The following is a 25,321-nucleotide window of genomic DNA, read 5'->3' as shown; positions in this document are numbered from 1 at the left end:
AAAACTGCGCGCCGCCGCCGCTGCCAACGCCTGCCCACCCTACCCCCATGCAAAGTAGCGCTTGCAGCATGCATCCCTTACATGGCCTTCCGCTTCGCCGCTGCAAAACCGCCATGGCAACCAACGGCTGCCTGCGCTTGCTGCCTGCCGCTTATAAAGCGAAATGTGTTTTCACATATTTTTTTTAATGTAATCCTTACTGGTCCTGAGACAGTCATTGTTTCCTTTCGCAAATGAGAAAATTGGGGCTGTAAGCTACCCAAGTCACAGGGCTAATAAATTACAGGGCTAGATTTCATATAAGAGAAAGACCTGTGCGCTTTCTGCTATCATTATGGCTTCCACTAACTACCTCACCTTCAATGCCTGCCCCACCCTTTTATTCCCTCAGTCTTCATGTCCTTTATCTGGACAGCCCTGACCCCCTCTGCCCCACAGATGTGCTACTTTCCTGAAGATACTTCCTCTCATTTGGCAATATCTCATGTTATAGGAAGATGGTCCATAGTGTCCTCTCCTATTCCAATATGTGCACGTGGTCTGTGGTCTGGGTGGCAGGGCCCACCCACAGCCTTTGTACAAGATATAGGAGGTTGGTTATCCGAGCCCAACTGCAGCAGGTCACTGTACAAGACTACCGTGAGCTTAGGCATTTTCAAAAACCCCTCCAGGTACTTTTATTTTTTTTTAATTCTCTGTCTCTAAAATTTCAAAGTGCAAAGTTAAAAAGTTTTTACAGGGAACTCTATCCACCATCTATATCATTTTACTCTGCTTGCTTTATCATATAACTCTCCATCACTTATCCCTCTCTCTATCCACCAGTCTGTCTGCCAAGTAAATCAGAGACATCAGTATACTTCTCCCTAGATCTTTCAGCATGCACACCACTAACTAGAGGTCAGTATGTTTACAGATTGTTCTTTCGATGTAAAATTTACCTGTAATTCTTAAGAGTACATTTGTAAAGTATTGACAAATGCTTGTGCCTTTGTAAACCCTACCCCCTACTAAGATGCTAGAACATTACCATCACCCCAGAAAGCTCCCTTATGCTTCATCCCACTCAGTCCTCACTCTGTACCTGGGCAACCTGTGTTCTTTTTCCAATACAGATTAGTTTGTTCTATTAATATAAATGGAATTATATGGTATACTTTCGTATAGGGTTTCTTTTACTCTGCATATTGTTTTTGTGATTCACATGTATTAGTAGTTCATTTCTTTTTATATCTGGGTAGTATTCCATTATATGAATATGCCAGCTCTTTGGGTTTTTGTTTTTTCTTTTTTTACCCATTCTATTGATGAATAACTGTTTCTAGTTTGGGGACTATTACAAATAAAGCTGCTATGAACATTGTACAAATCTTGGAGGACATAAGTTTTCATTTCTCTTGGGATTGCAGTTGCTACGTCATAGTATAGGTGTATGTTCAGTTTTATAAGAAACTGCCAGACCTTTTCCCAAAGTGGTTGTGCAATTTTATACTTCTACCAACAGTGTATGAGAATTCTGGTTGCTTCATATCTTCACCAGTATTTGGTGGTGTCAGCATTTTTAATTTCAGATATTCTGGCGGGTATGTAGTAGTATCCCATTGTGGTCCCCCATGAATTTTTAGTCTTCATTTCAGTTTGGGAAAATGAATGAATGTAAATAAATAGCAGAAAAGAAGAAGAATGAAGCAAAGTCCTGTCCTGAGATTGTGTACATTATATATTTCATAGCACTGATATACAAATTCTCCAAACTCATCCTTTTCACATCTTCCTATTCTTTTTAGATAGTGCATTGTTCTTTTTAGATTCCTCAGATTCCTTCTTTTGTTCATAATTACTTTAAAGCTTTTTATTTTCTAAGGCTATTCAGTAGTTTAATTACCTAAAGTTCTTTCGTGCCTAGTACTGCTGTTTGTTTTATCTACTGGTTCTGGCCCATGATGAACTTTTTCTTTTGTGTTTTATAATTTTGGAAAGGGAGCTTATGTTAAGTGAGGCTTTATTTCTGGGAATCCTGTCTGGCCTGGCTTAAGGGTGTTTTAGCCTTATAATCCAGGGTTACCATCAGTCTATGACCACTTTCCATACAAAAGTCCTTAATTTGGGGGATCCTGGCGTATAAATTTAAAGAGTAGTATAAATTCAAAGCTCAAATCTATTTGATGATAGGCCCAAGGTTATGAATTCACATGAAGACATTTTTTTAATACTCCATTCCCAGCCTAAGACAAACAAGTTCTTTTGCTAGTGAACTGCTTTTTTTCTAATTATCTTTTCATTGAAGGGTAGGGTAGCACATTGAGGAGCACCATGTTAAGGAGGGAATCTTTGTTTCAACTCTCTTTTCTTGCATTCCTTGACCTTCTCTCCTGTTCCTGTCTACGCTTTAAAACCTGACCTCTGGATGGCCAAGTTAGTAGTGCCCCAGAGGGCCACTGTCCTAGTTCAGCTGCTATAATAAATTACCACAGACTGGGTGGCTTAAGCAGTGGACATTTACTTCTCACAGTTCTGGAGGCTGAGAAGTCCATGATCAAGGTGCCTGCAGATCCAGTCAGTGGTGAGGGCTTACTTCCTGGTTTGCAAATGGCCGTCCTCTCATTGTATCTTCATGTGGTGGAGAGAAAGAAAACTCTCTTGTGTCTTTTATAAGGACACTAATGTCATTCAAGAGGCCTCCACCTTTATGACCTAATTAGTTTCCAAAAGCTTCACTTCTTAATACTATCTCACTGGGGATAAGACTTCAACATATGAATTGGGGTAAACTCAAACATTTAGTCCATAGCAGCTACCATACAGGCTACAGCCCCAAGGCCAGTGCTCTTTTTGTTTTCAGTGCCTGAAGTTCTTTTCCTTTGCACTGAGCCCAGCTGTGCATTGGAATGGATGTTTTTATTATGTTACCTAACAAATATATGTCCTTTATAGCAGAAGGGTTTTTCAAAATTTTCTAGTCCTCCATGTTGCTAGAAGTGAAAGTCTAAGGAATATAAATCGTGATCTTCTGTGATTCTTAGAAATATAAAAAAGTTCGTTATAGACACCATAAGTCTACCAAAAAATAAAGGCACACCAAGCATGCGGTGGATCTTTATGTAAATTTTTTGGATAATGACTTTCTTTGCACTGAGATATACTCTTGTTTTCTTTACAGGGCACAGCTCTGAAGGGGAAACTTAAAGGTGGTGTGCTTTTGAGCATTTTGAGCATTTGGAAGGAAAGCAGACATGTCTTTGGAAGACATTAAGATGAAATCTAGTGACTTCCTGGAGAAGGAGCATCTGGACAGCGGGGGCTTCGGAAAGGTGTCTTTGTGTTTACACAGATCCCATGGACTCGTAATACTGAAAAAGGTGTACACAGGACCCAAGCGCACTGAGTGAGTTGGGAGCAGGGGCGGGTAAACCAAAATATGGGCTGGTGGTAGGAAGCAGTTATTGCACAGATGCAGGAGCAGGCAGTGGATAACAGTGGCACAGGCTTTAGAATGAGACAGACCATGCATGAATTTGGCACACAAGCTTCATCCCTGCAAAGTTGTTATTATCCCTGTATTGCTGATAAGGATTCTGAGGCTGATTAGTGAAAACTTTACAGCTAGTGAATAATGGAAGATAAATGGAAGGAAGGAAATAGAGAAAGAGAAGGAAATTAAGGGTGTGAAGAAGGCAATAAAAAGAAAAGGGAGGGATCAGTGAAGACAGACTTATTTACTTGCTTCACATTTTTGGTAAGGACTAGCTCTAAACATGGAAAAGAAAAAAAGTTTTATTAGCAGTTCCAGAAACCCTCTCTTTGAAACAATCGGTGGAGTTGTTTCACTTCTCCCTCTTCTTGGTTATGAGAGAAGCTGCATTTTTTATTACACGCTCCAGCACAGTCCTTTTTTCAGGCTGTGTTTCCTTGCTGCTATTCATTTATCGTTTGTTCATTTGTTCATCAATTTAACATTTCTTGAGCACTCACTGCCAGTCACTGGGAAGGAGGGATAGAAAGATGAATAAGAAACTACTCTGCCTTCTAAAGCTTGTAGTCTGTGCCTAGCAGAGATCAGTACATGAACAGGCAGTGATAAATGCACTTGCAATGGGATTCATTTAAGGTGTATACTGTGTTTCGGGGGGGCGGGGCCACAAAAGGAAAAGTTAGCCCCATCTTAACAGCACCTTTCCCTCCCACAGGTACAATGAGTCCCTCCTTGAGGAAGGCAAGATGATGCACAAGCTGAGACATCAGCGGGTGGTGAAGCTCCTGGGTATCATCATAGAAGAAGGAAACTACTCTCTTGTTATGGAGTATATGGAAAAGGGCAACCTGATGCATGTGCTGAAAACTGAGGTAGAGAGGGCTTTGCCATTCATGGTACAGGCACAGTGACTTGGGTACTGCTTGTCTGTTGTGATTATTGCTGCTTGTCCTTTTGTAGCTTTGTTGGTGTAAATGGTATCAAATTGCAGTTAATAATCTGTCTTCTCATACAGTCCTTTATAGTATACACCCTTTAATCAATCAATCAGTCAATATTTAATTGTTATCCATTATGCATATACCCCACATCAGACCATGTGTTTCATGAAGACAGGACCTACCTCTGAATTGTGGATCTTAGAGTGGCTGACAAAAGGAAAACGAACAACTGTCTGTAGGGATTTAGAGGAGGGCAAGACCATGCACTGGGGAGGAAAAGTCAAGGCAGATTTAACAAGGGATTGACTTCAGAAAATCTAAAATATCTAGCAATTTACAAATTGGGCTTTCTTGCCCCCCGCTCCCCCAATCCCTGCAGACAGTTGTTCCTGTCTGTTTTGTCAGCCACTCTAAGATCCATAGTTCAAAGATAGCCCTGTCTTCATGAAGCACATGGTTTGATGTGGAGTATATGCATAATGGATAACAATTAAAGATTGATTGATTGATTAAAGGATATATATATAAAGCAGTGGTCTTCAACCTTTTTTGGCACCAGAGACCAGTGCTTCTATGAGAATCTAATGCCTGATGATCTGAGGTGGAGCTGAGGTGGTGATACTAGTGCTAGCGAGCAGCTGCAAATACAGATGAAGCTTCTCTCGCTCTTCTTGCTGTGTAGCTCAGTTCCTAACAGGCCACAGACCAGTACCAGTCCACAGCTGGGGGCTTGGGGATCTCTGCTTTATGAGAAGACAGAATATTAACGATTGTACTTTGATACCATTTAAGAAACTTATAGCTTAAATATAGGACATTAGCAGCAGTGATACTGGATGAGTACAACTTAAAACAGGAAAATAAAAATTGACCAAATAACTCTAAGCATTTTTAAAAGTTTATATGCCTTTTAAGAGAAAGGTCTTGTGCTAGTTGTTCAGGAAGCAGTAGCAAATACACGGACAAATAAAAGGGAACAGATAGGTAAGAGAACAGTGTAGTGTACAATTTTTGATAGACAGCCTCATCGTGTGTTATGAGAACACAGAGGAGAGGCATACACCCCAGCAAGGGGTAGATAGGGAGGGATTCCGGAAGAAAGATGCTTGAGCCAAGGACAAGTAGAAGTTTTGAAGCAGAGAATTAGAGAACAGGTGTTCCAGGCAGAGAGAATGGCATGTGCAAACGAAAGTACACCAAATTTGGGAAACTGCAAATAGCTGGGTTTGGCCAAACCATAGATTGCCCGTGAGAGTGGTGAGATATGACTGTCTTTATGGCATATATTCCCCCTTTTCCCATCTCTTGTCCCCTGACCCCACAACTGCTACAGTTATGCCAATTATTTTAAGTCACAGACATCTGTCACAAATACCTGTGGGAAAGAGAAAAGATAAATCACTGGTATGCATTGTATTCTCATTTGATCAGATTGCTATTCTCCACAAAACTAGATAAGATCAGTTTGATTGGGAGATAAATCATTTGGTACCAGAGGCATTCTGGGGATCAGGCAAAGATAAGGTGCACTAATTGGGGCTCAAGAAGAAAGTCAGAAGGACATAGTGTACGGTGTAGTGTACGGTGTAATGAAGCAGACAGAGGTTTGAGAAGGGTATCTGCTTGCTCAGAATTTTTTTCCCAAGTCCAAAGATATACCATAGAAGAAGGGAAAATCTCTGGCAATTTTTTGTGTAGTAATGATCAGACTATGAATACTGTAGTTCAGCTATATTATGAGTTAAATACTTTGGGGGGATGACTTGGGAATCTAACTTTCATAATTGAAATTTTTTTTCCCTTTTTACCAGCAACCATAAATTTTTAGGTAACAGCCTGTTTGTTAACTAGGGACTATACACCCGTGTGTGTACTCATACAGAGTGAGAATTTATGTTTTTAAGTGTTAAGCAAATCTAAGGTTCAACTAATATAAATAGAAACTGGAATTGTCTACATTAACGTAGATGTTCCTATAACTAGAATACAATTGTGAGAGTGACCTGAGACTCTACAAAGACCTGAAGTACCTGATAACAAATCACAAAATAGATATCAAATTCATTTCAGGATTAATAGCATTATGTTATCTTATAGCTTAATCTTTACATGTTTGTAATCAGTGTGAGCACATTCTCTTGTATTTTTTTTTCTCGTAATATTTTTTCACACACATCTTTCCATGAAATTTTCCACATATTTAATATAGAGTAGAACATCATATTAGTATACCATAGAGAATATTTTTTTTGGTGTATTTATTTTTCCATTCATTCACCAAACAGGCACCATCCTAGGTAGTATGCATATGTCCTAAATAATAATAATTAAGGTTTGTCTTCATGTTGCTTAACTGTACGATATTTTTATATATTACAATATTGTCATGGAAGTTTTATTTTTACACTGTGGAAACACACTATTAATACCCTTAGCACCTGGGATGAACTCTTTCTTCAAACAAGGGCTTGTTTTACAATGTCAGCAAACTTGCAGAGCAAGATAGAAAGCAACCTGGTAACTATACCTCAGGTGCAGACCTGCTACTCTTGAATGAAACAGTTGTTTTGGCCTGTTTAATTACTTTTCCATTTTATAGACTTAATATTACTTGTTTTAGAGCAGTATCCCCCTCTCTGTAAAAGGAAGGATAATTATGGAGACCATTGAAGGAATGCGCTATTTACATGGAAAAAATGTAATACACAAGGATCTAAAGCCTGAAAATATCCTCGTTGATGATGACTTTCATATTAAGGTAAACCGTAACCTAAAATCTTCTTGAAGTTTGGGGTATTTTTAGTTTAATTCTACACTGTAAATCTATTTTTGTACATGGTAGACTCTAAAGGAGGACCTAGCTCAACTTATAACTGGTGATGGTAGTACTGGAAGGCTCTACCAAGGATTCAAAAGGAAGATACACTTGATGGAGTTTATATTTTTTATGTATTTAGTTACTTTCATCTGCATTTTTTATGTTTTCTTCTGAAAACTCTCTTTCCAAAGTAATAAAGGAACAATGAAAACAGATTTTGTTGTTCACTCAAGAGCAAGGTTTAACCAGAAAGATCATCACAGCTAATTGGCTCTGGCAGCAGGAATCCAAGAAAAAAAATCTGAAAGGGGAAGTGGCCTGGGGGAGGGACCAGGAACTGCTTTCGCAGGCATCCCTCTCTGCTAGAAGATTCTTCTTCCGACACTTTCGTTCTAGTCTTAGACGGATTTTTATTTCTGTCTTTAAAGGAAGGTTTCTTCTTTATATTATATTCTCTTATGTTCTGGGTTAGAATCTGTGGTTTTTACACAATTGCATACCAAAATTCATCTCAAATGCTCGGATTCAAGGAGGCAGAAGTGAAACTGTCATTTTTGATTTCTCCTTAACTGTATTGTTCTGTCATTTTGCCCTCTCACTTCACTGTTTGTTTTGTTCTGCCTTTGGTATTTTTTCTCTGCTTTTTTGTCTGTTTTTCTCCACCTTCCCATCCCATCTTCTCTTAGGTTCAGGCTATCACCTCAAAACAAGTAGCAATACAGTCCTTATCAGTGTATCTTTGGAATCCTTGGGAACTTGCATCCATGGTCTTCTGGACACCATTAGGAGAAACAGAAGGTGCAGTACTTCGTCACTGTCTGCTACACAGGTCTACTGAGAAGAAAATACTTTTTTTTCCTAGCTCCAGGAATAATTGAAAAACACGCAGAGTGAGGAATTAGAACAAATATGTTTTGTTGTTGTTCATGTCAGAAATGTCTTCTATTTTGCTTCCTCCCTCCCTTTACAATCCTCCTAGCAAATTCCCTCCTCCCCCGCTTTTTTTTAATTGTATAACAATTGAGATACCAGAATTTCACATGACATTTCTTTGGGGTGATTTTCCAGATAGCTGAGGAAACACAAAGTTACTATGAGTCTGTCTAGACATTACTGTTTTAAACCTATCCAGTGCAACCATTTCTGGAAAATTCACTGTATCTTATATCTGTTGGATAAGCCCGAAATTTAAAGACAAATCTGATTTGCTTATAGCAAGAACATTCTCATTGGTTTGATCTCTTGCAGATAGCTGATCTTGGTGTTGCTTCCTTTAAAACATGGAGTAAGCTGACTAAAGAGGAAGATAACAAACAGAGGAAAGTGAATAGTTCTTCAAAAAAAAATGGTGGCACCCTATATTACATGGCCCCTGAGCACCTGAATGACATCAATGCAAGGCCCTCGGAGAAGTCAGATGTGTACAGCTTTGCCATAGTACTTTGGGCAATATTTGCACATAAGGAGCCATATGAAAGTAAGACATTTATAAAGGAGTGGGATTTCAGTTTTAATACAAACTTGCTAAATGAAATAATGGCCTTTTTTGAAGTCAGTTAATGCTTATAATTGTTTGTTCATTTAATGTCTGTCTTACCCCCTAGACTGTAAGCTCTACAAGGACTGGGACCACACCTGGTTTATTCAGTGCTATTTGCTGAGTATCTGTATACATACTGCCAGGAACATAGTAGGTGCTCAATAAATTTTTGTTGACTGAATGAGTAATCTTAGTTTAGGAATCAGGGATCACAAGACAAATAGGAGCCTTGATAATGCATCTAAGCTTAGGAGGTGCTATAAAATTGCCAGATTCTTCCTGGATGGGAAAACTTACTTGAAGCTTATGAGGACTTACCCTTTCGTACTGCAAGTCATATGCTTCATATATTCATCCATTCACTAATTCAAGAATTAAGTCATTTCATACTTACATGAGTACTTTAATCAGAATTGAGAATATAAAGATGAGAAAGACATGGTTTGTGCAGGAGAACAGATACATAAAGTGTCATTTTTCAGTTTGTTAAGTGCCTACACTAAAGGACATTTTCCTATCTATTCTTGTTTTCATGATTATTACTCTCACTCCCATGGTTTAATGATCATCTCTTTGCCCATGCCTCTCAAATCTCTTATCTCTAGCCCTGGCCTGGATATCCAGTTGTCTTAGATTCATTACATGTAACCAGAGGAACCCTAAAGCAACATCCCTCTAAACAAATTCATCTTCTGCATGCTCTCCCTGTAGCCCACACAGGCTTGTTTCTTTTCTTATGTTCAGCAGATGGCATTACCATCTATCTACTGAGTTGCTTGACCATCCCAGGTTGAGCCTTGGTCATCCCAGACTCAACCTTGTCCCTCATCTCCCACATCCAATCAGTCATCAAAACCTATAAATTCAAAGTATATATATAATTCAATTTACATCTTAAATCCATCTACTTCTCTTTATTACCACTATACTCTATTTAGTTCAAACACTTTATATTTCTGCTACAGTCTCCTCATACACATCCACCTTCATTCACACTGCAGCCCAACTGGCCAGCCCAAAAAAGATGGCTTCCATTCGCATTTCAGCCAACTGGTTGTCCCAAAAGGAAATATGACCATTTCATTCATCTGCTTAAAATTGTCCCAAGGCTCCCTGTGGCCTTAAGCTTAAGTATAAAGTTTAAATTCCTCATTATGGAATAATGGCTCTTTCTAATTTGGCTTTTGCTTCTTTCTATGCCTTTATTTCTTACTTCTCTTTCCTTTGTTAATATGCTTTTATACCGAACTACTCACAATTTCTGGGATACGTTATGATTTCTGGAACTCCCAATCTATTTATATCCTATTTCCCTAGCCCAGAATCTTCACCTCTGAGTCCCCCTTCCCATTCTTTACCTGGATAACTCCCGCTTATTTTTCTGAACTCAAAGCATTCTCTGACCTTCTAGTAAAGATCGTGTTAAGAGAATCCCTTGTACTTATTTCTTGAATGGCAATTATCACTCTATTTTAAGTTACTCATTAATATTCCATTCTACCAGGAGGCAGCTTTCTTGTGAATTCTGTCTTTCAAATACAGAAATTAAAATTCTGTTTGATTATTACTGCAATGGACTATGTCAGCTCCTTGCCACAGGGCTATTCTGTGCCTATCAGATCAGGTATCTATACTAAAAGTGGACCCTAGGCAAAGAGAGATTAATGGCATTGTCCAAGTTCTGTTATCTCCCTGCCTGAGAGGAGCAGGACCTGAAAGAAAGCCTCAACTTAAGCTCCTCTTTGCTTTATAGATGCTATCTGTGAGCAGCAGTTGATAATGTGCATTAAATCTGGGAACAGGCCAGATGTGGAAGACATCATTGAGAACTGTCCAAAGGAGATTATCAATATCATGAAGCAATGCTGGGAAGCGAATCCAGAAGTTCGGCCAACATTTGCTGGTAAGGGCATCTTTTATGACTGCACAATCACCTATGTGGTGATTTTCCTAGTGAGAGGTTGTCAGGAAGTTGCTTTGAGTCTTCAGAAAACTGAGTTCTACTTGTGACTTCAAACTCATATTCTAGATTTCAGTTATTTAGTTCAATGAAAAGATGCCATCTCTCCCCAAACCATGAAGGCACATAACACCCTCTTTGTTATTTTTCATAATTAATTTTTTTAAATAATTTTTTTTATTTTTCAATTACAGTTGGCATACAATATTATATTAGTTTCAGGTGTACCACATAGTGATTAGACATTCATATAACTTACAGAGTGATCACCCTGATAAATCTAATACCCATCCGATACCATACTTAGTTATTACAATGTTATTGACTATTCCTTATGCTGTACTTTACATCATCATGACTATTTGACTATTTTGTAACTCCTAATTTGTATTTATTAATCCCTTCCCCTTTTTCACCCACCCCTCAACATTCCTCTCTTCTGGCAACTATCAGAATGTTCTCTGCGTTTATAAGTTTGTTTCTGTTTTGTTTATTTGTTTACCTTGTTTTTTAGCTTCCACATATAAGTGAAATCATATGGCATTTGTCTTTCCCTGTCTGACTTATTCCACTCAGCACAGTATCCTTTAGGTCCATCCATGTTATTGCAGATGGCAAGATTTAAGTCTTTTCTTTATGGCTAAGTAAGATTCCACTGTATATCTATACCACTTCTTCTTTATCTGCTCATCTACTGATGGACACTGAGGTTGCCTCCATATCTTGGCTGTTGTAAATTATGCTGCAATGAACATATTGACTCACATGTCCCTGCGAAGTAGTGTTTTGGATTTTTTCGGATAAATGCCCAGAAGTGGAATTACTAGGTCTTCTGTCTCTTGTTATAGCTATTGTTTTAAAGTCTATTTTATTGAAATCCCCTTGGCAATATTTTAAGACTTTTGGCATGTATATTCATGAGGATATTGGTCTATAGCTTTCCACTTTTTGAATGATCTTGTTAGGTTTTGATGTCAGAGTCAATATTGGCTTCATAAAATAAATTGAAAAGTATTTCCTCCTCTTCTGTTTCTGGCAGAGAATGTGTATAATTGATGTTAATTATTTAAAAGTTTGGTAGAAACCATCTGCGCCTGGAGATTTCTTTCTTGGGAGTTTTCAAATTATGAAGTCAATTTATTTAATAGTTACAGGGCCATTCAGCTGACCTATTTTATAGCAGAGTAGTTGTGGTACTTTGTATGTTTGGAGGAGATGGTCTATTTCATATAAGTTGTTAAATTTATATGTGTAAAGTTGTTTGTAGTATCCCATATCCTTTAGATATCTGCTGGGTTTGTAGCGATAGTCCCTATTTCATTCCTGATGTTGGTAATTTGTTTCTTCTGTTTTTCTTTGTCTGTCTTCTTTGAGGGTTATCAATTTTACTGATCTTTTCAAAGAACCAGCTTTGATTTTCACTGTTGTTTCTGTGTTTTCTATTTCATTGATCTTATCTTTATTATTTCCTTTCTTCTATTTGCTTTTTGTTTATTTTGCTCTTTTTTTTCCTAGGTTCTTGAAATGAGAACTTAGATTACTGATTTGTACTTGAGACCTTTTCTCTTTTCTAATGTGTATGTTTAATACCATCCATTTCCTTTTCAGCATTACTTTAGTTGCATCCTACAAATTTTGATATGTTGTATTTTTATTTACTTCAGTGCAATTTTTATTTTCCTCGAGCCTTTCTCTTTGATCTATTATTTAGAAATGTGTTGTTTAGTTTCCAAGAGCTTGAAGGTTTTCCTGTTATCTTTGTTATTGATTTCTGGCTTGATTTCACTGTAGTTGAAAAACATTCTGTAAGTATCGGTTTTTTCAAATTTGTTGAGGTTTATTTTATGGCCTAGGATATTGTCTATCTTGGTATATGTTCTGTGGGCACTTGAAAGGAATGGGTATTCTGCTGTTATTGTGGTAGAGTATTTTATAAATCTTGTTTACATCCTATTGATAATGTTGTTGAGTTCTAAATCTTCACTGGTTTTTCTGTGTTTTTTCAATTGTTGAGAGAGAGGTGTTCAAGTCTCCAACTCTAATTGTGAATTTATTTCTGCTTTTAGTTCTATCTTCTTTAGCTTTATATATTTTGAATCTCTATTGTTTGGTACATATACATTTAGGATTGCTAGTTTTTGATGGATTGATCCTTTTATCATTACATAAATGTCCTTTTCTGTCTCCAGTAATCCTCTTTTCTCTGAAGTCTACTTTATTGGATCTTAATATGGCCACCCTGCTTTCCTTTTATTAATGTCTACATGACATATCTTTCCTCATTTTTATTTTAAACTGCCTATAACCATTATATGTGATGTGAGTTTCTTGTAACAGCATGTAGCTGAGTCATTTATTTTAATCTATTCTGCCAATCTTTTATCTTTTTATAAGTGTTTTTTAGATCATTTATATTTAATGCAATTATTGATATATTAGGGCTCATGTCTGCCATTTTATTTTGTTTTTTTGTTTATTTTTCTATTTTGTTTTTTTAAATTCTTTTTGTTTTTCATTTTGTTTTTCTTTTTTTTTTCTTTTTTTTTTTTTTTTTGCTTTCCTGTGGGTTCTTGAATACTTTTTAGAATTCCATTTTTAATTACAGTATTTTTAAGTACAGTGTTTCTAGTGGATGCTGTAGGTATTACATAATCTATACATACATTACACAGTTTACTGTCATTTTACTAGTTTGAGTGAAATATACAACTTTACTCCCATTACTTTTCTCCCTTCTCTCCATGTAATTGCCTTAAATATCTACTCTACATACATTTAGAGCACATCAGTGTTACATTTTGCATCAACGATCAATTATAGTTTAGAAAGTGCAAGAGGAGAAAGAAAGCCTATTGTATTTACCCATATTTTGGATTGCTGTGTTGTGGTGTCTTTTTTTCCGATACTACTATTGACAACGAATATTTCCCTAACTGGGTATCCTAGAATTCAATTAAATTCTGACACTAGTACACCTGAAACTAATATAATATTGTGTGCTGGTTGTTACTGAGTAAAAAAAAATATATAAAGGAAAAAAAGATCACTAATTAAAAGTTTCAAAAAATTTTTTTGACACTAACTACCCAGAGTCATCATCAGACACCACAAGTTTAAGGGCTGCTGCAAGATTGTCTCCATTTCAGACACCAGATGCAAATATGGTGCCTAGGCAACCCACACTTCTGCACAGCTGAATACAAATTTGGGGGTCCTCAAAGCACTTCCTCAAGTTTGATAATTCACTAGAACAACTTACAGAACTCAGGAAAATATTTTACTTACATTTATTGGTGTATTATAAAGGATACAATGCAGCAACAGGCAAATGGAAGAGATGCATAAATCAGTGTATTGTGTATGTGGAAGGGGGCGAGGGACAGGTGCCACAGAGCTCCCATGCCTTCTCTGGGCATGCCACTCTCCTAGTATCTCAGTATATTCACTGACCTGAAAGTTTTCCAACCCCTATTGTTTAGAGATTTCCATGGAGCTTTCATTAGGTAGGCATAATTGATTAAATCATTGGTGATTGAACTTAATCTCTAGTCCCTTTCCCCTCCCTGGAGGTTCATGGAATAGTGCTGAAAGTTCCAACCCTGAAATCATGGGTAGATGTTTCTGGTGACTAGCTCCCATCCTGAAGCTATCTAGCCTCCCTCACCCCTCCAGTCATAACCCATCTCGTTAGCATACGAAAGACATTCTTATCATTTAGGAGATTCTAGAGATTTGGGAAGCTCCCTGACCAGAGCCAACCAAACATGGGGAAAAGACCAAATTTTTTTTTTAAATATACCACACATTTTTTTTCTCCCTCCATGACATTCCAAGGTATCCAAGGTATCTTTTTTTTTTTTCTTTTTATAATTATTTCCTTTTTGTTTAGAGAACTTGCTTTAGCCATTCTTTTATGATGTATCTGTTGGGGACAAATTCTCTTAGTATGCCTTCATTTGAGAATATCTTGAAGGATGTTTTTGGTGGGTGTAGGATTCTGGGTCGATAGTTGGGTTGATAGTTTTTTTCTTTCAGCACTTATACAATATTATGCCACTTTCTCTGTCCTCTATGGTTTCAGCTGAGAAATCCTCTGTCGTTCTAATTGTTTTTTTCTTATAGGTATTAGTTCTCTCTGGCTTCTTTCAAAATTTTTTGTCTATATGTTTCAGATATTTAATTATTATTTCTCTTGTTATGGATTTCTTGGGGTTTATTCTGTCTGGGTTTTGCTCAGCTTTTTAAATCTATAGGTTTATGTCCCTTGTCAAATTTGGGGAGCTTTCAGCCATTATTTCTTAGAGTGCTTGATAGCTCTACTCTCTTTTTCCTTTTCTTCCAAGATTCTGATGATAGAAATACTAGATCTTTTGTTATAGTCCCATATGTCCCTGAGGCCCTATCCATTTTTTTTTTTCAGTTTATTTCTTTCTCAGAAATAAATCAGATTTATTTATTTCTGGATCAGATTGGGTCTTTTCTATAGTTCTGTCTTCCACTTTTCTGACTTTCCTCTGTCCTCTCCATTCTGCTGTTGAGCTCATACACTGAGCTTTTTACTTTGGTTTATTGTATTTTCGGTTCTAAAATTTCATAGAAATTTCTTGTGTATCTTCTGTTTCTTTGTTGAGGCTTTCTATTTTTTTTTTCATTTGTTTCAAGCTTATTCATAATTGATTATTGAAGCATTTTTATTATGGCTATTTAGAAATCTTTGAAAGATAATTCTAACATTTCTGTCATATCAACGTTGGCATCTATTGGACTGTCTTTTCTTCATTCAGTTTGAGATCCTCCTGGTTCTTAGTTTTCTTTTGAAACTGCTTAACAAGTTCTTCTTAACAAGTTATGAGATTCTGGATCATCTTTAAGCCTTCTGTCATAGCTGGCTTTCTCTGACATGGTTTTGGCAGTGGAATGGTTTTGCCACCTTTTTAGTGCCAGGTTGAGGGAAGTCCAGGTTCTCCCCTTGGTATTTTTGACACCTGAAGTCGGGGGGGGCTCCTCATTATTGCTGGTCAGGGGTAGGAGTTTCAGTGGAGTCTGCATGGTCTCCTTGGACAATGCATTGGAGGGGAAAGTCCTGACTCCCCCGTGGCCTCTTCAGACACGTCCCCATTGGGATAACAAAGGGGCATTTTGTTACTGTAAGGTGAGGTTGCAAGTCCAGTCTGCCCTTGTAGTCCACTGACACCACAGGAACGGAGGAGCTCATTACCATCTGTCAGGAAGGAAAGCCCTGGCTTCCTCTTTGGATCTCTCTCACATCTCCCTGGTGGGGGGTGTTGGGGCACCTTGTTACTGTCTCAGGAGGTTGGAACTCTGTGTTCACACTCAACCTTTGCTGGTAATGGTGGGGGTGGAGCAACAGTATTTTCTGTGTCATTTGGCTGGATTGTGGTTGTTGACTAAAGGTTTTCTGCCTTGCTAGGCTGCCCTTTGCTCAGTCTTCTGGCTAGAAAAAGCAGGTTTTTGTTGTGTTGCCAGCCTATTCAGATCTATGTCTGGGATCTATGAGGCAAAAAGAAAACCCAGTGAACTCACTGCCATGTCTTGCCTCAGATCCCAAAGTCCCTAGCTGGTCAGACTTTGTCTTGCCTCCTTTTAGAGTCTCCTTATATATTTACATATAATATCTAGGGGTCCTTGTTGTACTTAGAGAAATAAGAAAAAGTACGTCTACTCTGTTGTCACGAAAGTGGATGTTGTCTTTTTCTTTTAGAGCTCACAGCTCTAACTCTGTATATCAAATCCTTATTATGAGTTTTCCATCTGATAATAAAGCTGATGCCAGAGAGACAGAAACAAAGAGTCTACCCATCCTTATTCACTTGGAGATTAACTCACACTAGAAAGAGCTTTGTGCTGCAGCCAGAGAAACTACATGCTATTAGAAGCCCTTGGTTTCCAGTGTAATCCTAGTTCTTATTCCGGCTACCTAGTAATTAATCTTGTTAGTCTTTTCATGAAAGGCAGTGATTTGGCATTTAAAATTTTATTTTACTGCTTTGTCCACAGATTAAGGTAAGTAATTCAAAATAGAGTACCAGTATTTTAATTTTATTTTAGAAAATATTTAAGAAATTTAAAGTACTATTTTTCTTATATAGGCATCGAAGAAAATTTTAGGCCTTTTTATTTATCTCAATTAGAAGAAAATGTAGAAGAAGATGTAAAGAGTTTAAAGGTAGGTAATATAGCAAATGCTAAAAATGTTAACATATCAAAGCATTTCTATTTTCAATCATGAAAACCATAGCAATATAATTTGATACTGAGATTTGAGGTAAGCTAGCTTGATAACCTCATAAAACAAAATTAGCAATTTTATGCAGCTATCATCAATTTGGCACACTGGACCCATTCTTCCTTCAAAACTAATGAAATGAGAGAAAATATATGTATTAATATGAAAACAAAAGCACAACTTCTCTGGAATAGAATGGAAAGTATTGTAGGTAGATCAGTCATTTTGAGGAATTCTTGAAAGATAGAAATTATATTTTCTGAGACATATAACAGAAAAAGAAAAGCTAACTCAAAACATAATGCTGAAGAAGAGTACTGGAAGGGCAAGTCTTGAGACCATACACAGAAGAAATAGCATGGTCACCTGAGCACTGACAGAGTTATTTGGGATCCACAATTTTGCCAGTTATAAAAGTTGGCTTCTCCTCCTAACTTCCTTGTGTTAAGCAACAAATGGGTGCAGCATCTGCCTCTGCTGAAGCAGTGAGTTTGATTTCTGGGGTCAGAGAGGTAATGTCAAAAACTGTTACCAACTAACCAACAAAGAGAAACAGAGACCTTCCCTACATTCATACTCAGGAAACAAACTACTGTCATGAGTTTTGCAGCAACATACTGCTAGAGTCATGAAAGGGAAACTACAGTGAATAAAACAGTCAAACAATGATTTTAAAATACAAAAAAAAAGGAAAAAATTAGACAATCAAGAATTGCCAGATTTTTACAATATAAAAGAGAGATATTTAATGCAAACTAAGAAAGCATTCAAAAGGATATTATTAAAGATAGTCACTAAGGCAAAAAAAAGCATTACTACAATAATAAATAATATTTCATAATGATAAAAGGTTTAATTCACAAAGGCGATAATGGCTTTAAATATGTATATCCCTCAAAATATACAAAGCAAAAATTGACAGAACTCTAAGAAGAAATAGACGTCCATAATAAAGTTGGAGATTTTAATACAGATTTCTCTTTATTCGTTAGAATAAACATTAAAAAATCAGTAAGGATATAGGAAATTTGAAGAACATAATGAACACATTTGGAAATATATAAAAGATTGCACCTTATAACTACAGAATAGTTACCTTTAGAGACTTTTCAAGAACATACAGAAAATTTTCAAAAGTTGACAGTGTACTGGGAAATAAAACAAGTCTCAACCAATTTGAAGGATTGTAATCATACAGAATGTTCTCTGCTGCATTTCAGTTATGTTAGAAATTAAAAGATAATTAGAAAATCTCATGTGATTAGAAGTTAAGAAACATACTTTTAAATACCCTTTAGGTAAAAAAAAAAAATGGAATTTGGAAAATGTTTGATACTGAAGGCTAACAAAAACACTACATATTAAAACAAAACACACTTTGCAAAGAAATGCTTACTAATATAGTCATATATATATGAAAGGCTGAAAATGAATTAGCCATGCATTCATCTAGAGAAGACAGCAAAATAAACCTAGAGCAAATAGAAAGCAGTAAATAATAAGAGCATAAATTAGTGACATAGAAAAATCAACTAATTAAGATTGTCAAGAAAAACAAGACTGAAATGAATGAAGAGTCATCACTACAGCTCCTGTAGACATCAAAATAGTATTAAGAGGATATTAGGTAAAACTTTTTGATAATTGATTTTAAAAGTTAGATAAAATGGATAAATTTCTAGAAAGAAGTATAACTTTACAAAACTGACTCAAAGTTAGAAAACCTGAATATTCCTGTAACCATTAAAAGAGAGTGAATCAGTGATGGAAATTCTTCCCACAAAAACAATTCCACAGTCAATCAGATTGCTTCATCAGTGATATATACCAAATATTCAATGAATAAATTTTCCCAATATTATAAAACTTTGTCCAGATAATAGAGAAGGAACTCTCCCAGACTCATTTTATGAGACTAGCATAACCTTGATTCCCAAACTTGATAAAGAAGATATAAGAAAGGAAAATTACAGACCACTCACTCACTTTCTATAGATGTGAAATTCTGAATAAAATATAAACAAAGTTATTCCATCAATAGACAGTGAAGGTTGGAAAAGATAAGTGGCTTCACTGAGAAAAGCAAAATGAACTGATTATAGTTTTTCATCCATTAGATTGATAACAGTTTTGAAAGATTGGTAATATCGGTGATGGTGAAAATGCAGAATAGCCAGCAATTTCATGCGGTATTGGTTAAGAGTATGAATTGGTGAAGTTTATTGAAAGATGAAGCATCCATCAAACTTTTAAAAGCACATAACTTTTGCAGCAGTTCCACTCAGTAATCTATCCTATTCACATGTACGCTCAAAAATTTAGCTTCGAGAATTCTTTCCACCTTAGTTTTTAAGAGTAAAAAATTGGAAATGACCCAAATATTTATAAGTAGATATACTAAATTATGATTCATTGAAACTACAGAACACTACCTAGCCATTTATAAGAGGTAGAAACTAATATATAATGATAGAGAAAGATCTTCAAGACCTATTAATGAAAAACTAAGTCAAAACTTAGAGTGTGAGCCTTCAATCTCAAATATATATATTTGTATGTTTTCAGAATATATATATACAATTATCTAGAGAGAATAAAAGGATGTACAACATACTCTGAATAAGGATTACCTCTAGGGAATGGAAAAGAGTGGGAGTTTGAAGTAACAACTTTAATATGTTGTCCTGTGTGATTCTGCATAGTTTGAGTCTTTTAAAATGAATTTGTACTTATATATTTTATGTAATAAATAATATAAAAAGAAAACAATTGCTTTTATAAAACTAAAATAACATAAAGATGCTTATCACATTAAATAAAATGCAATATACAAAATGCTACAAACTCTGTACATAATTAATATCCCTTGTTACTCTCCTTCAAATCACTATATGAGTTCATTCAGGGAATGTTTTGGAACACCTACCTATGATAAAATGTAAATATGACTAGTAAAAAAAAAAAACGAAGGAAATACCAAAATGTTATTTTTTCCTTTGAGTGAAGGCACTATATGTAAGTTTTTTAAAAAATATAATTCCCTACATTTTCTGTATTTTTTATGAGTATTACTACTTTTATAGGAGGAAAAAAATTTTTTTTTTATTGCGGTAAAGATACATAACAAAATTTACCACCTTAATCATTTTTAAGTGTACAGTTCAGTGGCATATTAAGTACATTCACAACTTTCACTAGTATCTATTTCCATTTTTTTTAATCCCAAATAGAAACATTCCATCCATTAAACAACAGTTCTCCATTCCTTTCTCTCCCCAGTTCCTCGTAACCTCTATTCTACTTTCTGTCTCAATGAGTTTGTCTATTCTGGGTACCTCATAGACATGAGACCATGTAATATTTGTCTTTTTATGTCTAGCATATTTCACTTAGCATGGTGTTTTCAAGTTTCATCTATTTTGTAGCATGTATCAGAACTTCGTTTCTCTTTAAGGCTGAACAATATTCCATTGTATGTATATATCACATTTTGATTATTCATTCATCTATTGATGGATATTTGGGGTTTTGCCCCTCTTGTCTATCATGAATAATGCTACTATGAACATTGGTATACAGGTATCTTTTTCAGTCCTGCTTTCGGTTCTTTCAGGTATATACCTAGGAGTAGAATTGCTGGGTTGTATGATAATTCTGTGTTTAACTTTTTGAGGAACCATCAAACTGTTTTCCATAATGGCTGCACCATTTTACATTCCCTCCAGCAATGCACAAGGGTTCCTTCCAGTTTCTCTACATTCTCACCAACACTTCATTTTGTTCTAATAATAGCCATTCTAATGAAGTTCTGTATAACTCATGGTGAGTTTGATTTGCATTTCCATAATGGCTAATGAAGTTGAGCATCTTTTATGTACCTATTGGTCATTTGTATATATCCTTTGGAGAAATGTCTACTTAAGCTTTTTGCCAGTTTTTTAATTGGGTTTGTTTTTTTGTTGTTGAATTGTAGAAATTCTTTATATAATTGAAATATTCATCCCTTAACAGATATATATGATTTGCAAATATTTTTTTCCTATTCAGTGGGCTGTCTTTTCATTCTCTTATTAGTGTCCTTTGATGCACAGATTTTAAGTTTGATGTAGGCCAATTTATCTATTTTTATTTTGTTGCCTACGCTTTTAGTGTCATCTCCAAGAAATTATTGTCAAATCCAGTGTCTTGAAACTTTCTCCTATGTTTTCTTCTAATAGTCCTATAGTTTTAGTTCTTAAGCTTAGGTTTTTGATCCATTTTGATTTAATTTTTGTATATGTTGAAAGGTAAAGATCTAAATTTTACATGTGGATATTTGGTGTTCCCTAACTGAATGGTCTTGGCACCCTTACCAAAAATCAATTGACCATTTATGCAAGGGTTTATTTCTGGATTCTCTGTTATGTTCCATTGGTCTAGATGTCTGTCCTTAGGTCATACAATACTGTTTTGATTACGATAGCTTTGTAGAGTGTTTTGAAATCAGAAAGTGTGAGCCCTCCAAGTTTGTTCTTTTTTAAGATTGTTTTGGCTATTTGGGAAAAATGTGTTGTTGTTGTTGTTGTTGTTGTTGTTGTATTAATATTTACTGTTTGCTAGAACTATGAAATTCCTACCTTCTGGTAGTAATTTTCTGGAACTATTTTCTACTATTTACTAACGTATGTATCTATGCCCTTTATTATAGAAAGAGTATCCTAGCCAAAATGAAATTGTGAAGAGAATGCAATCACTCCAAATGGATTGCGTAGCAATACCGCCAAGCAGGTCAAATTCAGGTAACTTCGATGATTAAAAATCTATTTATCCACTTATTTGTTTGCTCATTCATTCACTCTACTCTCTAAAATACTATTCACAACCATATGAGAAACAGAAGATATAAAATTTAACACCTGCCTTAAAGGAATTTATAACATATTTGAGAGTCAAGATGCCTATATTTGAAATATGAAGTAACATTGAGTTTACCAAAATCATAAAGTATCCTGAACATAAGAGTCCTAATATATCTGATAGGGAGAAAGTGATGGTTCAGGAAAAAGAAGGGGACCTACGTGGAAGCAAAGTACTTGAGAAGGTAAGGGAATAACTAGATCCAGAGTACAAGCAGAGAGGTTGCTCTCAGATTAAAGCAGGGATACTCTTTTCCTTATAACAAAAGGGAAGGCAGAGTATAGGATGTTGAGGCTACTGTCTGTTCATTTGTATGTTCTGGGGCAAATCACTTAACCTCTTAAACCTCATCAGATCACAATTGCTTCTACTCTTATAGGGCTTTTAAAGAATGCAAGAACCCATGGAAAATGATTAGCACAGAGCTGCCGCTCTTATTTTCCAACCCTGCATTACACCAAGGGGACAGCCACCTGCTCTGCTGTGACACAAGTCCCTTTCTTCCTTGGTCATTCCTGTAACACCCTCTTTTCTGTTGCTTGATATAATTTTCCTAGTGCTCTCTCACTGCAAGGCATGGGCTCCTACTTATTACGTATAAAAGAAAAAGGCCATCTACAAAGAGAAATGCTTTGTACTTGTTTTCAAAGTTTTCAGTATGTTTTTGTGAGGTATAGATTTAATATGGGGCTGAGGTGTTATTTCTTAATGTTTTTTGAAACTCTCTCCAATGATGATCATTTCTTCTCAGCCACGGAACAGCCCAGTTCGCTGCATAGTTCACAGGGACTCAGGATAGGTCCCGTGGAAGAGTCCTGGTTTGCTCCCTCCCCAGAGCACCAGCAAGAGGAGAATGAACTCAGCCTGCAGAGTAAACTCCAGGAGGAAGCCAACTACCATCTTTTTGGCAGCCGCATGGATGGACAGACAAAACAGCAACCCAGACAGAATGTGGCTTACAATAGAGAAGAGGAAAGGAGACGAAGAGTCTCTCATGACCCTTTTGCACAGCCAAAACCTTATGAGAATGTTCAGAACCCAAGGATAAAAGGCCTTGCTTCTTCCAGTGCAACCAGTCATGGTAATGCAGTACACCAACCAACTGGGCTGACCAGCCAACCCCAAGTATTATACTGGAACAATGGATCTTATAGTCCACATGGTTTTGGAACAAGACCATTGGATCTGGGAACAGTAGGTTCCAGAGTTTGGTATGGGCCAACTCCAAGCCATATGCCAAGCCTGCATAAAAATCCAGTGCCTGAGACCAACCTACTGGGAAACCTACCCACCATTCCATTCATCTCTCTGCCATCAAGAGGTAAACAAGCCTTTCAGTCACAATCTTATCTTTTTTTTTTTTAATTCTGAAAATCAAACAGTCATTATCTCTGTTGTAGATGTAGACTATAAGGTAACAAAGGACACGTTGTTTAGAGTCTTCAGCTGCCAGGTACAGCTTGCCACCATGGAGTAATCTCCATCATGATCACTTGGCCCAGGCATACTTCACTTTTGGTAGGATTTATTGCAGCTGCCTAAAATTGTTGGTTTACAGGTCCTTTAAACTGGTAGACATCTTCAGCTCTAACCCAAATCACAGTAGTCCCATTATATCCAATTTCTGATGCAAGTGAAAGTATTTGCTTATATTCTTTTACTTGCTTGCTGTTTTCTGAAGATAAGAAATAAGTCTTGGATATTTTTATTTCTTATATAGGCCAAAGACTACCATTTGTGATGAAAACCACATTGTCAGGCTACCATCACCATCATCCAACTCCAGAACTATTTTCATCTTCTCAAACTTTTCGAAACTCTGTACTATTCAAACAATAACTTCCCATTCTCCTTTCTCCTCCCAGCCCCTGGCAAACAACCTTCTACTTTCTATGTCTATGTAGGAACCTCATATAAGTGGAATTATACAGTTTTTGTCCTGGCTTACTTCACTTAGTACAATGTCCTAAAGGTTCATCTGTTTTACAGCATGTGTCAGAATTTCCTTCCTTTTTAAGGCTGAATAATATTCCATTATATGTATACACCACATTTTGTTTATCCATCTGTTGATGGACACTTGAGTGGCTTCAACTTTTTGGCTATTGTGAATAATGCTGCTATGAGCATGGGTGTATAAATACCTATTCAAGACCCTGCTTTCAGTTATTTGGGGTATACTCAGGAGTGGAGTTACTGGGTCATGTGGTAATTCTCTTCTTAATTTTTAGAGGAACCACCATATTGTTTATCACAGCAGCTGCACCATTTCGTATTCCCACCAGTAATACACAAGGGTTCCAGTTTTTCTACATCCTTGTCAATACTTGTTATTTTGTTTTGTTTTGTTTTGTTTGATAGTAACCATCCTAATGGATGCAAGATAGTTCCTCCACATTTTAAAAAAGAAGAATTTACAGGGTGGCAGAGGACAAATAATTTAACATAAACATTTGGAGTAAAGCCCTGCCCCTTTGCTATATTGTATTTTTTATCTTGCTTTCAATTTAGAAACTTACCTGTGTGTTTCTATTCAGATGAGTCTGTAAAATGTTCCATATACAACAGTGCTGGCATTCAGATTGGAGACAATAATTATATGGAGGTTGGCGAAAGGAGTTCTCTGTTACTGGACAGCACATACACGAATTCAAAAGAAGAGTCAATTTCGAAGTACCTAGATATCTTTGGTAAGATGCTCTTCAAGAACCCATCGTGTAGGAACCTTGAACTTTCTTGCTTGTTGAGAAGGATGTAGTGGAATCTCAAATTTCTCTGATTCTCCCTGAAAGTTGTCCCATGTTTCCTCTGTAAAATATCTCTGTAATTTCTTTGTAATTTATTTAGAACGCTGCCTGGAATATAGTAAGATCTCTAAAAGTATTAAATTATCATAATCATCATTGTCATTAATATTACTACTCAGGTAGGAGAGAGAGCTCTCTCAGGTCCTCATCAAACGGAATTCTGTAAATAGTAGGAGAATATGTCCTCAACAGCACCTCTGTGATAAAAATGAGGGCTTTCTCTTATAGAGTTCTTCTATGCAGGCTCATAACATTTCTCCCAAAACACAATGTGAGAGAAGCAGTCATGAGGCCAAAACAATAGGATTTAAGAACCCAGCTTTCTGATTAACCCTAGGACTGGCAAATGTTTTCTGTCAAGGTCCAGATAGTAAATATTTGGGGCTTTGCTGACCCTGAGGTCTCTGTTGCAACCGCTTAACTCAACGTTGTTGTGCAATAGCCATGGAAGATATATATATGTACATGGCTGTGTTCCAATAAGATTTTGTTTACAGCAGGCTAGATTTGGTCCACAAGCCAGAGTTTGCCAATCCTTTGTCTGGCCCATTTGAAGGATAGTCTTTAAAATACCTAAAACAGAGGTTCCTAAATTTGGAGGAGACAAGGGTATCTTTGAGAATCTGATAAAACTCAGTTT

General features: G+C 36.4%; 1 protein-coding gene across 4 annotated transcripts in view; it reads left to right on the top strand.

Moving 5' to 3' along the window:
* The window catches only part of RIPK1 (receptor interacting serine/threonine kinase 1), a 32,706-nt gene that overhangs the window by 4,530 nt on the left and 2,855 nt on the right, over positions 1-25,321 (top strand). For 3 of the 4 annotated variants that reach the window (XM_039869451.1, XM_039869450.1, XM_039869453.1), the window contains exons 2-10: positions 3,161-3,385; positions 4,188-4,344; positions 7,034-7,171; positions 8,480-8,708; positions 10,525-10,674; positions 16,842-16,918; positions 21,666-21,756; positions 22,626-23,195; positions 24,412-24,564. In XM_039869451.1, coding sequence (XP_039725385.1) covers positions 3,234-3,385; positions 4,188-4,344; positions 7,034-7,171; positions 8,480-8,708; positions 10,525-10,674; positions 16,842-16,918; positions 21,666-21,756; positions 22,626-23,195; positions 24,412-24,564 — 1,717 coding nt within the window. In that variant the 5' untranslated portion in view covers positions 3,161-3,233. Of the gene's footprint in view, positions 1-881; positions 901-3,160; positions 3,386-4,187; positions 4,345-7,033; positions 7,172-8,479; positions 8,709-10,524; positions 10,675-16,841; positions 16,919-21,665; positions 21,757-22,625; positions 23,196-24,411; positions 24,565-25,321 lie in introns of those variants that run through there. The other variant, XM_039869452.1, reaches the window with a different exon arrangement.

Source organism: Pteropus medius, unplaced genomic scaffold (assembly GCF_902729225.1).
Source record: "Pteropus medius unplaced genomic scaffold, Ma_sr-lr_union100, whole genome shotgun sequence".
Taxonomy (NCBI): Eukaryota; Metazoa; Chordata; class Mammalia; order Chiroptera; family Pteropodidae; genus Pteropus; species Pteropus medius.
The sequence above is the reverse complement of the archived record's forward strand: the minus strand, read 5'-3'. Positions and strand labels throughout refer to the sequence as shown.